The sequence below is a fragment of the Aspergillus aculeatus genome, assembly GCF_001890905.1.
Source record: "Aspergillus aculeatus ATCC 16872 unplaced genomic scaffold ASPACscaffold_13, whole genome shotgun sequence".
Classification (NCBI taxonomy): domain Eukaryota; kingdom Fungi; phylum Ascomycota; class Eurotiomycetes; order Eurotiales; family Aspergillaceae; genus Aspergillus; species Aspergillus aculeatus.
The window spans coordinates 1,000,569-1,017,211 of NW_017962988.1; the positions used below are offsets into that span (position 1 = coordinate 1,000,569).

The 16,643-nt window shown below is 51.7% G+C and overlaps 4 protein-coding genes across 4 annotated transcripts; 1 reads left to right on the plus strand and 3 right to left on the minus strand.

Moving 5' to 3' along the window:
- Window positions 1-649: 649 nt before the first annotated feature.
- ASPACDRAFT_32177 (alkaline phosphatase family protein) lies at window positions 650-2,896 on the minus strand (the record flags this gene model as incomplete). The annotated part of the gene is made up of 3 exons (XM_020199861.1): window positions 650-1,050; window positions 1,103-2,360; window positions 2,420-2,896. The coding sequence occupies 3 exons, from the start codon at window positions 2,894-2,896 to the stop codon at window positions 650-652; spliced, it is 2,136 nt and encodes a 711-aa protein (XP_020054062.1).
- Window positions 2,897-4,185: 1,289 nt separating this feature from the next.
- On the plus strand, window positions 4,186-4,851 carry ASPACDRAFT_45820 (uncharacterized protein; the record flags this gene model as incomplete). Its single annotated transcript, XM_020201685.1, has 1 exon — window positions 4,186-4,851. One exon carries the CDS (start codon window positions 4,186-4,188, stop codon window positions 4,849-4,851), a length of 666 nt encoding a protein of 221 aa, XP_020054063.1.
- Window positions 4,852-5,409: 558 nt separating this feature from the next.
- ASPACDRAFT_767 (uncharacterized protein) lies at window positions 5,410-9,144 on the minus strand (the record flags this gene model as incomplete). Its single annotated transcript, XM_020204758.2, has 2 exons — window positions 5,410-7,178; window positions 7,443-9,144. 2 exons carry the CDS (start codon window positions 9,142-9,144, stop codon window positions 5,410-5,412), a joined length of 3,471 nt encoding a protein of 1,156 aa, XP_020054064.1.
- A 1,685-nt stretch (window positions 9,145-10,829) lies between these two features.
- On the minus strand, window positions 10,830-12,512 carry ASPACDRAFT_32713 (putative HLH transcription factor (Hpa3); the record flags this gene model as incomplete). Its single annotated transcript, XM_020199898.1, has 4 exons — window positions 10,830-11,146; window positions 11,201-11,443; window positions 11,504-12,253; window positions 12,308-12,512. 4 exons carry the CDS (start codon window positions 12,510-12,512, stop codon window positions 10,830-10,832), a joined length of 1,515 nt encoding a protein of 504 aa, XP_020054065.1.
- Between the last annotated feature and the right edge of the window lie 4,131 nt (window positions 12,513-16,643).

The window sequence follows — 16,643 nt, forward strand, 5'->3', positions numbered from 1 at the left end:
TCCAAAGCTGAACAAAGTACAGTACCTTGTATTCAAGCTTGACCGGGACGCAGGCAGCAGACAAGGCTGCGCTCAACAACAGAGACAAAGGTCCCTAGGTAGAGCAGGTAGAGCAGGTCGAAAGGGTGAGACCTTGCTGGAAGAAATTCACTCTTTATAGCTTTCTCGCTCTTGTGGTCAGCCAGGCAGCACGACAGTGTGTCAGGCTGCCACGAGCTAGGGAATGCCGAATGGTTCCAGACCACATTGCTGCACCATGGTTGTTAGATCAGTGTAACTCAAGCCGACAGGGCTGTGGTTGGATGGGCTGCAACGAGGCTTGAGTCACCGACAGTGTCACTTAATAGGCTGCAGTGAGAGTCAGTGGAAGGAAAGGATCGCCACAAAGGGACAAAAAGGAGGCTCAGCTCAGCCGCATTGTCTTGCACATGATGTCATCCTGCAGTCGGGCTCCCATTTCGGAAAATCGTCAACATTTGAAGTTCAATATTTCTAGTATCAATTGTGGGTATCTCGAATTAATATATGCTGTATGTGGTACTCCGACCAGAACACCCAACAAGACTGACTGAGAGGTCGGTGTAGATGTAATGAGAAAAGGGGAAAATGTGATAGATGAATGAATGAATGAATGAACAAGAATCATCATCTAGGACGACCCCGTCACAAAATTATCTTTGACAGTGTCAAACACATCAGTCGCCCAGTCCTTAGCCTCTTCTATCTTCTCCCACAACGTTCCCCACCAGTTCGGACCCGTTTCGTCCTCGCTTTGAGAGCTAGTCTCCGGTGGCGTATCAACCGCCATGTCAGCTGAAGACGTGGGTGTGGCAAGAATCATGGACGAGGTCGTGGTTGGTGTCGTCGATGGCTTAACGAGTTCGACGACGGTGGCTGTGACTGATGGTGGATCAGAAGGATCCTCGAGGGTCGGCGAATCCTCGTCAGAATGTAGGCCCACCGGCCTCAGAGGGAGACGAAGAGTTCCATTGTTGGGGTGTGGTGTCACCCCGAGGGAGTCACAGACCAGGTTGTAGACATTGATGTTTTCTAAACGAGTCAGCTACCGGCTAAAGCGTACAGAAGCGAAATAAGTACTTACGGAAGACTTCCAATCGGCTATTAGGTTCGTGGGGGAACGCAGGGCCTCTTGCTATGAAGATCGCCCGCATTAAGGGGTGTTCATGGTCGTACCCATGGATTCCTTTTGGGTGATAGACTTCTCCTTTTTCTAGGGCTTGCTGAGCATCGAAATCTGGCCGTTCGACAATTGCCCAACCTGCCTTGGGGATCACCCAAAGAGGTGCAATCCGGTCGTTGTTCTGGAAATGGTATCGTTTGGGCATGTTCTCGCGCGTGTAAACCTCCAGCGCATGAGAGAAGTTGGATGCCACGCTCTCGAGCTGATTCTGGAGAACTGCAAGGTCTTCCGGCCGCTTGGGGCGAAGCCCACGCAAAGGCCAGCCATCAATGCGGGCAACCAAGCTTAGGTCAATCAGGTCTTCCAGCTGCACCAATCTTTCGGTAGCAGTGCTGGCCATCCCATGGTCAGAAACAATCACGACGTTGACGATCTCAGTCAAGTTGCGATCTTGGAGGCCTGTAAGAAGACTAGCAAGCATGGAGTCAACCTTCGCTATTGTGCCCCGCGTCTCCGTGCTATTAGGCCCGTACTGATGCCCGTCAGCGTCGACATTGGGAACGTAAGCAGCAATGAACTGCGGGCGGGACGATTGCGTCTGGTCCTCCACGCCAGGGAGGTCCAACAGGCCCAGGATGCGGTCAACCTTTCGCGAAAGTGCTTCAGAGCCATTGTAGGGATCGAGAAATGTTGGCTCGACACCACCGATATGTGCCTCCGAACCTGGCCACATATGGATGGCAGCCTTCACTCCCTGATTCTCAGCCGTCATCCAAAGAGGCTCGGCATTCCACCATTTAGGCTGCATGCTAACGCTGGGATGAGTGTAGTAGAACTCATCCTCCATATCTGGGTCCCAGAATGTGTTTCCAACGATTCCATGACTTTCGGGATATAGTCCAGTCACGAGGGTGAAGTGGTTCGGGAATGTCACACTAGGAAAGCTGGGCAGCATGTATTGCGGAGAGACACCGTTCGCGATCAAGGAGTTGAGGGCCGGGGTCAAGCCCCGGTTCAAAAAGTCCGCACGAAAGCCATCGAGAGAGATGAGGATTGTAGTAGGCGCAAAAAGAGCGGTGCCGTTGGATAAGAAACGTTTCGAGGAATGTGAGGCTCGAAATTTCGTGGATGCCTTGTAGGCTCCTAATAGGAGTATGAAGAAGAGAACCAGGACGGTGGAGAATATCAACAAGAGTCGACGCCATGAAACACGCGGTGGCTATTGCAACCAAGGCAGGTTAGCAACACTACAGATCATATGCAACTGCACTGGGGGACCCTGTGGTGGCATACTGGGGCGGATGTGTAATCCTTGAGCCGACGGTCCAGGTCCGATGAGGAGGAACTCAAGAGAGAGCTCTCATCGTCCGGGTGGCCCTCTTCCATCTCGAACAGCATCTCTGCTGATTCCCGCGAGTTTCGCAGACGCCCTCTGCGCGCATCCTTCCTGGCTTGCCTCCTTTGTCGCCTGCGTTCCTGCTTCCCGATCCGGACACTGCTGCTATTGGGGCTAAAAATGCGGCGGAGGCCATGAGTCGGACCGCTTCTGGTCAACAGCTTTTCGGTCTCTTCTTCATCGTCTAGAACCGTGCGATCGTGTTCTGCAAGTTCTAGAGTGGTTCGAGATCGGCGGAGGAATTCGTCGTCTTCGGAGTCAGAGTCCTGCTCTGACGGGGAACGTAGCGACTCGGCATCCTCGTCGTAGCCGCCGGGGGAAAGAAGGGAAGCGTCGCGATTATTACGTCGTGAAAGCATGGGGGATAATAGCTGGCATGGGGCCGGATGTGAAAGAAACACGCGTTAACACAGGCGTGGGAAGCAGGGATGGACAGGTTGAGAAGAAAGAGAAGCGAATGAATGATGATTAGTGGATAGGTCAACTTGGTTGATTGATAGGGAGATCAATTGGAGTTCGGGCGATCTCCGGGCCGGTGCCGAAAAGGGGATCATCCCACGGTTCGCCCGCCCTTCAGCTTCGATGCTCGATTCTTATCCCATACCCCATACTATCTACTCGATTGTAGCCCATGAAACCTGCGACAAGCAGTTGAAGGCAGAAAGAGTTAACTCCACTCTAACTGCAGTACTAGCATGGTCGTCACCTCTCCGTATCAAATGGCAAATACTGTCTTTCCGCATACCGCAAATAACCATGATGAAGCTTTACTCACAAGACTCAACACAGCGTCTACACGCAGCCTATCCTAGAATATCGATACGGTTCTTCACACCCGAGCCCTCTGAGCAAATGTTCTCCAACGTAGGGCTCAACTGTACTGTACACGCGGCCAACCGGACTCAGCTGGCGAATTCTCGGGCGCCCGTTGAAAGCGTACACAACCGTGAACGCCACACCATCACTTGCGGAAGTCTTGAGGAGCACCTGAGAGCTGACTAACCTTCCAAATCATCCATAAAGTGCCATCAGGGCTCCAGAAGCTTACTACTAAGGTACCTGCTGGTCTAAAAGTAGTCCAAGAATGGATCAACATTCCTGCTTGGTCCCTGCTTCCGGCAACGGGTTCCCATTTCGGCAAGGATAGGGCTGAGCGAGGATCCAAGTCACATGCTATCAACTGTTCTCGACAAGGACTTCAGTCGAGAAGATCCACCATTGTGGACGAGCCATGGAGCCTGATCCGGATCCATCAGTATTCAGAGCATCTCTGCATCGAACCCGGTGTCTGTTTTGCTTCTCCGCATGCAGTACTGTGTTATGTCGAATCTGGCTTTCGAACAATGGACTTCTTCCCTACTCGAAGATGGGATGTTTAGAATCAAACAAACAAACAACCCCAAAACGAAAGCAACAACAGCCAGGCCAAAGTCCAGAGGACCAGCTACCGGATTCGATCGACAGAAAAAAGCTATAAAGGTTCCTTCCATCACCCCTCCCATCACAACCTCTCTCATCCTTGCATCATCGCATCGTTCATCGTTCCTCCTCTTTGCTTCAAGCGAAACAGCCCCAGTCCCCACTCAAGTCCCAGTCAAACCACTGCTGTTTTCTTCAAGTTCCGCTCCCAAAGCAACGAAACACCACAATGCACATCTCCAACCATCTTGCAGTGGCCCTGGCCATCGCCGCGGGCACCGCCCAAGCCCACGCCCGCCACGGCAACCTCTACGCGCGCCAGAACGCCACGCAGCCCGGCACTACGCCCGCCATCATCCCCATCAGCGTCCCGACCACGCCCAGCGGCGCCACCGAACCCATCCCGGTGCCCGTGCAGACCGAGCAACAGCCCACCACCCAAGCGCCCGCCGTCGTCCTCAGCACGGCCGAGACCCCCGCTGCGACAGAGGAACCCACTGCAACCACCGTCCCCGCGATCGTCGTGCCCCCGTTCCCCATCCCCGCCAACTCCAGCGTGCCGGCCACCGTGCCGGCCAGCGTGCCTGTCATCCCCTTGACCACGGCGCCGCCCGCGATCGTGACCCCCTCCGTCGTCCCCGCGACGACGCCCAGTTCCGGGTTCGTCAACTCCACCAGCCCGAAGGCCACCCACTCGGCGACCTCCAGCGGGGGTAAGGGTGGTGGTAACGGTGGGAGCGGTGGCGGCGGCAGCGGCGGCGGCGAGGGTGGTGGTGCCGCTCCGGCCTCCCCGAGCGCCACGAACGGTCTTACCACGAGCGGGAGCACGAAGTTGGTCGCCTCGGCTCTGTCCCTGGTTGGGGGCATTGTGGTCGGGGTGATGGTGCTGGTTTAGGATTGAGACTGGAAAAGTTCCCCGGGGATGGATGTCGAAGACCACTCACTCATTACTGCTGTATAACTGCTTTATATAGACCTGTTTGCGGGTAACGAACGGTGTTGTTGCCTTGAAAACTTGTCGACTTTTGTCTGCGGTAATTTCTCTTTGGCTCATCTGCTTTTGTTTGAATGAATTTGTTTTGCTTTTTCCTTTTTAATTGCACTTTGAGGGCCTTGCATATGTATCGACCTATTGGGCAGGTGATAATTCTTTTTCTTTTTGGGGGGGGGGGGGGGTGAACAAAAAAAGCCAAATAAGGAGTTGATCTGGGGAACACAGGAGAAATGGGCGTTTTGGAGGGACAGTCTCTACAATAATTCCATCAGTTGATACACACAAAATCAGATCCTGATTCTGCATTGTTAAACCTCATTCAAATAGTCCCAAGAGAGTAGAATATAATCGTAGCTCATTTTTATCTTCTGGTAAGAGTCATCTCATTAGGAAACCAAGTTGTTACAGATATAGTATGTAGCAGAGTGAGTTTTTGTCTACCTCCCCGTATCATCCCATTCAAGATGTCGAAAGCCAATTCACCCACTGACACGAACACCCTCCCGTACCGCCATCGACCCCGCCATACACCGAGCTCGTCTCATTGGCCGAAGAGGAAGACGAATTACTCGCAAAGTCGAAGATTCCCGGCGCCGGATTCACCAACTGACCACCATAACTCCGATCCTCAACCTGCAGCTTTACCAGCGTGGAATTCACCTTCTCATCCGCCTTCATCGCGTAGCAGTACACCATTTTCTTCTTCGCGTCGCCGCCGTGCCGGTCCAAGGTGATTGTCACAGGGTAGGGGAAGGAACCGGGTCGGGTGAAGTCCGTTGCGGACGAGGAGGTAGAGGTGGATGAAGCGCTCGAGGCGGAAGAAGTCGGGGTGGCGGATGCGGACGCGGACACTGATGACGGCTTCAACAATGTATCCGTTGTTCGAGTCCAGATCTGCACAAGAAAGCGCGTTTGCGCCCAGGTGCAGCGCACGCGGGCTTGCTCCTCTGTTGAGCCGCCGTCACTGTCGTTCGCGTCGTCGTCTATACCACTGCCATTAAGAGGAGCGAGTGAAGAAAGGAAGATGGAGCGGTCGAAGTAGGTGTAGAATCCATAGTGTTCCGTGGCTTGCCCACGGTTGTAGAGGCGAATGGGTTGCGATTCCGAGAGGGGGTAGAGCTCGGCGGCCGCGGCAGTGCCGTCAGAGTTCAGGTCAGGCGAGGGAATGAGGGAGTCGAGGTCCGGAAAAGCGTCATCTCTCTTGCGAGTGAGTCGTCGACGAGTGGAAGAAGAGGAAGATGTCGAGGAGGCCGAAAGAAAGCTCATGAAGAATGGCGTCTCTTCGCCGGCGTAGGGGGCGCTGTTCTTGTCCGTGGTGTTCCCAAGAAAGGTTTGGTCCTTCATGCTTGGTGGTGATGGTGAGGAATCCGTACCAGACGAGCGGCCAGAGACTAATGATCGTGAGGCGATCGTCGTGCTGTTCGGATAGGTTCCATTGCGGAATTCGATTTCGACGCGGAAGTTTGGCTCATCGGCCGTGTACGGCTTGTTACCGGACTGCTGCTCCTTCGGAAGGGCACAACTCCAGAGTGAAGATGGGGCAATGCAGCCGGGGACTCGTTCATAAAGATTCGGCCCAGCGATGGTTGCAATGCCAGTTGGCATGGGGGGATAGCCGGTAAGGTTCAGCCATTGGGATTGCACCGGCGTTGTACTTCCCTGCCTGGTCAGTGTCAAGGCAAGAATGAGGGCGAGCAAGACGATTATAAGGAACGAAGTGCAGATCGCCAAGTACCATCGACGCTTAACTCTTCCTTCTCGTCCCGACCTGCCAAAACAGCCTTTCTTGCTAACCGGGCCTCTACCACGCCAGCATCCACCTAACTTCCGGCTAACAGCGTCTTCCTTCTCTAGCCTCCGTCTTTTCGCTTCGATTGTCTGTCTTTCCGTGGTTGAGTCCACCTCCTCCCGTGTAAGCGGGTGTGGATCTATGCGTGGGGGTAGGATGCCAGAGCTGTGGTGGTAAGAGGTATAGGCAGGTGCCGGTGTGTTCTGAACTTCGCTCAAAGGTACTGATCCTCTTTCTGTCATCCGTTGAAAAGCAGGCGACACAGGCTCCGGAGGCTGCGGCTGTGGAGCAGGATTCGATGCAGGCTGTAGAATGTACTGCGAATAGCTTCTTTCCGGCGGAGCTATAAGAACGGCGGAAGGAACCACGGCGGGGTGATTGTAAAAGTTCTGCACTGTCGGTGGCGCCGCAGGCGCTGGCTGGGGAATTGGCTGCGAGACTACAACAGGAGCTGGCTGGCTAACTGGTAGCATCACTGGTTGTATGGCTGGTTGGATTATTGGCTGAATGATTGGCTGGTAGACAGGGTAAGGGGTTTGCTTCTCAACATGGCCCTCAGCGACGGCCGCCGGTGCCGCCCTTGGCCCTTCTTGATGTTCCGGCGCAGATGGCACCTCTTCGGCGGTTTCATTCGCGCTCTGTGTTTGGGGCTGCTGCTTTAGAGATTGGGTACTCGGAGAGCGCTCGCTAGGTGCGACCTCACTTGGTGTATCCTTGCTTGGAGCGTCCTTGCTTGGAGGATGCTCACTGGAAGGATATTCACTCTGAGGATACCCAGTCAATGTAGGACCGCTTAGAGTGCTGTGTTCATCGGAATCACGGAAAGGGTTCTGTCTGCTTTTAGCCACAGTGGAGATCCCATCAACAGAACGCAGACCAGTGTCCGCATCGGAGGGTCCAGGTGGATGTTGTTTCTCAATTTCAGGCATATCATCCACGTCAATAAGAAGATCTTTCTCCTGAGTGATCACCGCAGGTGATTCAGTCATCATTGCCGCAACCTTGGCTTTTGGGGTGATCGAACAAATATGATTAACACATTCGAAATAAGGACGCCCGCTAAACAGTTCGTGGGCACATGCCTGATAATACTCTGCAGCAGAGCCCTGAATTGGCTCGCCAGGAAACATAAAGGATGTCATATTGCGCTCAGCTTCAACCGAATCAGGGTTTTGTGGACTCGAGTTGATGTTATCTAGCGGGTTTGTAACGGCATCCGGGGTATCGGGCGAAAAGTACGAGACTTCCTTCTCCCACCACTCGTCCGTCAGTCCAGAGGAGTGGGTTGCGATACTGGGCACAGGAGGCCTTCCGGCGGTGACTGGTGTCTTGGGAAAGAGAGGGGACATGAGGTACGTCCACCAGCCTTGCGACTGCCGGGTAGCTTCGGTGTTGATGCTCAGTCGATCCGGGATCTTTTTCACCTTCTCAACTAAGAGCAAGCTTGGTCTTCCTATGGTCTTGGGACTGTCTTCCTCAAAGATAGTTCCGGTTGAAAATGCACGCTGTTTTCTTGAAGACATTATAGATTTCACAGAGGCGGAATCGGGGCTGGCCTTCTCATTATCCGCACGGACATGAAAGGCTGGGATGGCCGGCACTGGCGGTATATCATGATCGTCATAATCGGGGTATGGCGTAGGTTGAGAGTAAATGCTGGATGTCGCTCTGGGACGGGGATGAGCCGGCTCGAATCCGTCCCAAAATGTATCTTCCTTGGCAGGAGTCACAATAATGGAAGGTGTAAGTGGAGTATGTGAAAACCGCATCCGATCTCTTTCCCTTGGCCTTTGATCAGGCGAGTCCTTCGATCCATGGGATGGCATTCGAACCCCGATCATAATATGTCTATCAGAAGGCGACAGCTCGTCCTTGCCTATCGTCTTCTGCTCGACAACCCCGAAAGACTGTGGTGCACATGACCCTGGCACTACCGACTTCACAGTCCCTGAGGTACCGTCCGTAGTTCTTTCTTGCTCTCGTACCTGCGAAAGGGCTTTGAGGTCGTTCAGATCGACGAAGACTGGTGCTGGCACCTCGTGCTGTACAGTCGTACTTGGTTTGGAGAAATCTGTGACCAAGTTCAATCCGCGACTTCTGCTTGAGCCCTGCTCAGCTCCTTGCTCCACATGCACCACTCCTTGTACGATATCACCTGCACCAGAGAGACGGCCAGTATGACCCTGTCCTTGGATTTGATCATCAAAAGTCGCCTTCCGAATGAAAGGATTCTTGCTGATTGTTTTGTTCAGGAGAGCGAAAGGGCGATTCCGCCACAATTCGTGGTCGTCCGGCGATGATGGGATGGGGCTGGGAACCTCTTCTGTGATCGGTGATGAGAGAGGAAAGTTTGGAGCAGTAGGGATAAGCAGTCCAGCCAGTGGCTTCTGATTCCGAGAAGCCATGACACCGGACTGCGTATAGTATGGCCCGGAATGTCGACTCGCGGGCTCAGTTAATTTGCAAAGTATGTAGGGATACTATACTGTTGTTGATGCAAGTTCTGACCACTCAGTAGTTGCAGAGTAGGCGAGGAATTCTACCGAATATGAGGGAGGTGTATCTGTTCAATTGGGAGAGGTGTCGTCCTTTCGTTCTTTGATGCAGGCCAAGGCTTTTCTGGAAGAAGAACAAAGGGTAGAGTTGGTTGTCTTCAGAGGTCAGCGAGTCGGAAGCAACAATGAAATGATGTCGACAATAGCATTAACACAAGCAAAGAGATCTTCCACAATCACCCTAACTCAGGATGTGAATTATGGAGTGCCAAGAGAGCAGTACAGGTGTGCGAGACAAGCTCCAACAACGAATTTATGAAATCATGAAAGGCACATCAGGCCGGCCAGGCTGTACGAGGATGGAGACCAGAAGAAATCAAGAGACACTCTCAGAGCTGTACGATGATGGTAAAAGCTTCGTCACCTGAGGTGATCGATGGAGGGAGGAGAAAGCTTCCTCCGAAGAGCTACCCTTGATCTAAACAGCTTGTTTCGCATTGTTCCGGCCAAATCCTGTGCAGAATCGCAAGTCGACCAGTATCCATGGTTTCCGGCGACATCTGCTGCAGATAGATCAGTTCGAACGAAGCGCTGACTGGGTAGAAAGAATAGAAAGAAGCAGATGGACTTTGCAGGACGGAGGGTAACCTGCAGAGTGATTTGAGGATTGGCTGTGGATGAAGCGTGATGGGTGATGGGCAAGTTGTATAGCCGCCGATGCACGACACCCGCCCAAGCGCTAACTCCCTTAGACCATGTTGCAGACTGTCAGCGGCCCACCCAATCAGGGACCCGCTTTGCTGGGTGACAAAAATAGTACAGTACTACGTAGGTACCTTCCCCAACAGTGGAGCTTGCGCCCATTACTCAGGTACCATGTCTGTCTCTCTCCTATGCGCCAGAAATTTCCTGCGATACACTTAGACTACTAATTACTACTCCTTACGAAAGTAGACAAACACAGGAAATAGTTTAAGAAAAATATCGCTGCCGATTCCTCTAAATCGGCTTGCGCAGCGGTAGGAATTTTTTCATTCATCTCCGAGTCTGTAACCAATGGTCACACAGATAGACATAATGAACAGGCCATGAGGATATCAAGAAGGCATATGCGCAAAGCTCATGTCACAAAAATGTTGCCTCCTTTCTACAACCAAGGGGTATTGAGGATGCAACGTCGATAACCGATCCAACCGTAAACCAAGGATAGACACATGAATTCCCTGATATAGGGAAGTATTCCAGACATAAGAGGCGATAAAGGAGACGCGAGGCGAGATATCGAAACATGCGGTGCGGGGGTAATCTTTGGAGGCGAAAAGAAGTAATAGTAAAAAAGACACAGTGAGGTTGGAGAAAGCAGCAGATTCGGAGGAAATCTGACGCCAGCCAGAGAAGCTTGCCGGTTAGATCCAGGAAATATGTATATGTTGAATGAGAGCGAATTTTCACAGAACGAAGAAAGCCGCTCAAGACTTTCCTCTGCAAAGCAGAATCAAAAAGGGTGCGATCGCCGAGAAATCATCACCAAAGCATTCAGAGCAGGGCTTCCATCAATGGGTGTATTTCGGTGCGCTATGATTTTTTTTTTCAAGCTACCGTCGATCATCGGTGTACTGTACGCCTTGCATAGGAGCAACAGACCCATTCATGAGTGGGGGCAATGTACGAGGCTGCTCTTGCGCCATGGCGGAGCCTTGGGCGTAGCTGGGGTAGATCGGACCGTGTACCTGACCGTTCGTCTGCGGAGCTGAGATGGTGTGATGCTCGAATATTGACGCCTGGCGCGACTGTCCATTGGCTTGCTGCTGGTTTAGCTGCGCGCGTAATTCATCAACCTCACTCCTCAGAACGTCGTTGTCGCGGCGAGCGTTGTTGAGCATTTTTTCCAGATGGCTAATGTACTCGATCGCTATTGATGTCATTAGTGGGGAATGAAGTAACAAGTTGGCGGATTACTGCTTACCTCTAGTGAGAGTCTCCCACTTGCTAGATTTGTTGTTCTGACTCTGCGGAAGACGGACGCGTAGGGCTTCAAAACAGTCTTTCATCTCGCTCCGGCGCTTCCGCTCAGCTAGCTTGTGGGTGACGCGCAATTCTGGAGTGCGGCTGTAGGGAGTGCTGCCGCCATGCGCCTCCGCCTCGCCGATCAAACCCCGGACTTGTTTATGCTGAAGTGTATGGTGATGTACATTTTGAGGAAGTTCTGCTGAGAGTTAGAAACATGCGTGCAAAGAGGGACATCTCAAGACCAGTGCATCAAACATACCATGCTGTCCACGGGGTAGGCGTGCATCGGAATACACACTGCTGGCCAGAGACTCTGCCGTGCTTCCTTTCCGTGTAAACTGATGGCCGTTAAGAGGTTTGTCGGCGGTAGACGAAACTGAATTCGACCGGGCGACATCTGGATCTGGGAAAGCATACGCGAGACCCGCGGTGGGCGCCTCCGCATTGTAAATTTCTGACCGAGGATTCGACGAGATTGCAGGTGCAGTGCGGCCAGCCGCAAAGCTACGATGCTCGCCAGCTCTTGGGCCAAGGGGAGAAAGAGGCTGTCCGGCAGAATAGCGAGGACCCCGGTAGGTGTTGTTCATATTAACATCCATCGAAATCCCACGTTCCCGTTGTAGGCCAGAAACAATTGACGACTGCGAGGCGTTCGTGCTATGGTACGGGGAAGCCGGGTTGATGGCGAGAGAGCTGATTCCCTGATTCATTCTGCTATCCACGCTGCTCCGTCGCGACTCTGCCGGTTCCGCGATGCTGGCTCTCTGGGAAGGCGCATCGTAATGTTGGTTTATGGAAGGTAGTGTCGTCGGGGGTTGAGCGTGACCGAAATTGGGGGATGGCTGAGCTCCAGCTGAAGAAGGGGTAGTAGTACTGGAGAGGTCATTGGGGTATGGAGATCGGTCGGAGACAAGGGAGACGCGATTTGGGGACGGTTGTGAGGATGTGAGGAATGAAAGGGAGGGGTAGTTTCCGGTGCCGTTTGTCGCGGTGGAATAGGTCGAAGATCCTGGCGTGGGCGGTCAGCATGGATTACGTACGCGATCAACATCAAGCCACCTACTTGTACTCTGAGGCATAGACCAGTTCCCTGAATCTCGCTCGATTGTGTTTAACGAGGCATTTCCAGGCGATTTCTCCGCCTGAGTCGGAATACCCGTCATGCTCGCTGTCAACGTTGAAATCGAAGGCAGGGTCTGGGTGGTTGCGATGCCCTGCGGTCCCGTTGTGGCAGGCTCCCATGGCCGGTGTGTGAGGGTGGTTTCCATTGTGTGGCTTTCAAGACGTTGAAAGAGTAGGGGGCGAGAGAAAGAGCGAGAGAACGTATGTGGGTGTGGATATTTCTCAAAGAGTGACGAAGTACTTTTGCGAAGACTAGTGATCCGAAATATTGTACCTCCCTCACTATATCATGTTCGACGTATCGGGAAACAATCGTAGAACACACGTCTTATATTGGATAGCCGATAGATGCGGTAAATGCCGAGAATCGGTGTCGATCGAGGTACCGTTCGAGGATCGCGTAGGGAAGCGGCTCCAGATCGAGAGACGTTCGCCTTTCGAGTTCAGGGGACCACTCGGAAATTCTGTTCCTCCTCTAGGATTTGAATTTTATTTCGCAAAGAGCCGAATTCCCTCCAGAACCCGCTTGCCCGAGAGAAATATTGCCAACAACGATTGTCACTAGACCACGTAAGAAGTCAAGTCTCGAATCTCGTGGAGGTTCACGTTGGGCGAGTAGAGACGCAAGGTACACTAGTGTAGCGGATGACGGTCACTATGCGACAAAGAGATAAGTACTTGAATGGGAAGAAAAAAAGAGAAGGCGAGCTCATTGATCACGCAGAGACGCATCCAAGGTCCGGGGCAGATGTCGGAAACAAGTCAAGCAGACGGGGAAACAGCCAGCGTACCTATCCAGGGACGGATCATGTAGAAAGAGTAAAACGAGGGCAGTTAATCCTTATGGAGGACACGGAGAATGTACAAGGAAGAGAAAAGGGACCTTTCAGAAAGGGAAAGGAAGAGAGGTAAGGGAGCGCTAAATTTTAATAGGAAAAATGAGCAATCCGTGAAGGTCAACCACATGGGGAAGACGGAGGGAGGGGGGGTGGACAGAAATTATGAACCACAGGACCAATGGTTCTGGGGCATGGTTTGCAGACAATGGATCGCACAGGGAGCTTACCTGATGGCCGAGAATAAAACGCTCGGGCGGTGCAGCGGAACGTGGCACAGGAGTGAGGAGACGAACAATTGGGCAGGAAGAAGAGTTAGGGCAAAGATTCCGACCGATAACCAGCAGAAGCTTAACGTGACCGGCCTAGTCAAAAGCGAAGCTGCGGGGATGATGAAGAGGGGCGAAATGGCTGTTGAGAAAAGAGCCAGCCAAGAAAGATGGACGACCAGAGCCGGACTAAATAAGTACAGTACTAACAGTAGTGGTGGTGGTGGTAGTAATGTACTTGGTTAGAGTCGCAGTGGTTTAGTACGGTAGTCTCCGAGTCAGAAAGAGGGGGAAGGAAACAAGAGATTTAGAGAAGAGAGAAAGAGAGAGAGAGAGAGAAGAGAGAAAGGAGGGGGCCGGCGGTTGAAGGAGAAGAAGCCTAGACTAGAAAGAAGCCAGAAAGAGGGTGGACACTGGAGTAAGTTGCAAAATACGGAGTAATACTCGATTGGTCGTAGTAGGAATAGAACCTCGGACTAGTGGCAGGAACCAAACGGTGGCACTGGGGAGTATGGGAACAACTGGGAAGTCTGATTGATTGAATGAATGATTGATTGATTCATTGATGAAAGGGCAGAACAGACTCCGACTCCTTGGGGCTTGGAGCGTGTGGTGCAGCGATGCAAGCAAGTGATTTTTTGGCACTAGAACTGGATCGGGTTGGAAATTGATGATGGATAATGATGATGACCGACTCGCCGACTTTTTTAGGCGCGGGAGCTATCGACCATATGTTCTGACTAGTCGGCGGAACCCCGGGGCGGGTCTGGAAACAGTCGGTGGAGACACTTTCTACAGTAGGTGAAGAAGTCAAGAAGATATGGAGAGTTCAAACAATCCATTTATTCTCCCGGCAAAAGCTGGGATAAATTAATGACAGGTGCATGCATGGGTGGTTCATACTTACTAGTCTTAAGGATAACACCCAGGGTCATTCCACAGAAGTCAATTCCCGTAGTAGACGTGTGCTAATTGAATAGTGGATGGAGATAATGCCAGTGTAAAAAAAAGAAAGAAGAAAAATCAGCTAAAATGAAATAAAATAGAGCGCCGAGCGAAAAGGGAGAAAGTTTAAAAATGGAAGCAGTGAAAAAGCAGTGAAGAATGATCTGATGCAGCTCACACGTAGTATCCTTGTTTAAAAGGGCAATCGAGCAGTCAATCACAGAGGGCAACCGTCATCTAAGGCAGAGGATCAATTCTATCTCCTTCTGCTGCTCATCCCTACGCAAACTTCAAGATTCCCATCGCCGAGGTAAGTTCCTTCTATTGCTGCATTCAATGTAGCATGATCTCCTATCCCCTTCTCAAGAGTCCAATATTGCTAGATCTATGTGACACGGAGTGATGGATGTATGGGGTTTCATTGGGGACTACTGCGAGATACAGATGATACAGCAGGTATCATATGCTGCTGGATGGCGCTTGGCATTGCGTCCTCAAGTATGGGCATACACTTAGACCGCAACGGTCCATCAACAATTCACCCCCCGGTCGTATAACAGGGCATTATTCACCCTTGGTCAGACGTAGTGTGGTCGCAAATCCGGTAGGCCATCCGCTCGGGTGACAGCCACTGACGCTCACTCTGGCATGCTGGATTTACAGGTCAAGATCGCTTGGATGGTAAACTGGTAGACTATCGGAGGAGCGAGAGAGATCGAAATCAGATTTGGAGCCTGAAGTGAAGGCAAAAAGGAGGGTACATCGTCACCTAAGAAGCCACAACTAAGGCAGGTCATCCGTCTGGAAACGGCCAAGCATTCAAGGGAGAGATGATCTGCTGCGACAGGAGTCCACCGCCACGAGGCCGCCTTTTTTTGACCTTTTTTTTCCCTTACTGTTGATGAGCCGGCTGGGAGGGTGGAAAGGTTCAATCGGAACCAGGGAGCCTGGAAAGGGAGGGGGGAAAGAACCCCTTCCATCCAGTGGCACCGATGGAGTCACTGCTGCCATGCCACAACAACTTTTACCCGTGTTCGAAAAAATACTCTCCATGTCCAGAACACCATAGTGGTACAAGAAGACAAAATGTCAGGTACCAGAGTTGAAAGGTGCTTAGTTCCCCCACTTTAAGGGATCTAGCGCATCGGATAGCTGGCTCCGCCAAAATTTGCGATTTGTATCCATCTCTTTCTTGGGCTTCTTTTTCCTAATGCGTACCGCCCGGTTAAGCTCCAGCTTGCGATCCATTATCCCCGATACATCGTCCAGAATAATATTAACAGACATATAAAATCGCCAACCACTATCTTAAATAGTCAGAGGCATAACAACAAACAGAGGCCCCTCTACTACTGACTTATTGTTCAAATAAGCGGGATAGGATGTCTTTAGAACAGGCGACAAATTAATAGCGGCACAGTTACTGCAAAAATTCAGTCCAAAGTCATCCGAGCCGAGCTTGTCCTACTTAGGCAATTGTAGGAGCTGAGTTGGGCAACTCGAGCGTAGATCGTGCCGAGGTCCTCCGTGACCTTACTACAGCCATGACAGCGCCATCTAGTTTTCATTCTTCCCATTTGATCTAGCGGATTTAAATGGGTTCAGATGGGAAAGATACAGTCCAACATAATGGACCAGGTTTGCAAGGCTGATTTCGGATGCAAGTAAGTAGCAAACAAATGATGAGACTCGGAAAGTGAGAGAGACGGCGGGAACAATGGAAGTCAAAATGAAAGGAGCCAGGTGGTTGACACCTCCCAATTCTAGGCCCCCGAGCTGTTGTAGGGCGCTGGGTTGGCAATTATGGCCGAGCCAAGAGGGTGGGAAGAAGCGGCGTCCTCACTTGAACGATTGAAGTGGTGATTTTTTGGTTGACTGACTGTTTAACTCAGAATTTGCGAGTTCTTACAGCTTGGACCAACAGCCGGAAAGTGGGGCCCACCCAATAAATGGGGGATTTTGGAGTCGATTCAATCCAATCAGACGAATCAGCTTACAGGCAGCTGTCATGATAAAATGCAGTTTACTGCAGGACTTTTACGGCACCTCTACCCGTCGTGAGAAAGGTGGTGGTGGTGGTGGTGATGGAGATAGTGGTGGTACATATTTAGTGCATGATTGCTGGCAGAAAAGCACTGCAGTGACCTTGTCTTTGTATGCATTGGCCATTACATCATCTGAATACGAGATAAAATTGAGGTTCACTCGGATTGAAAGTTGAAAGGAC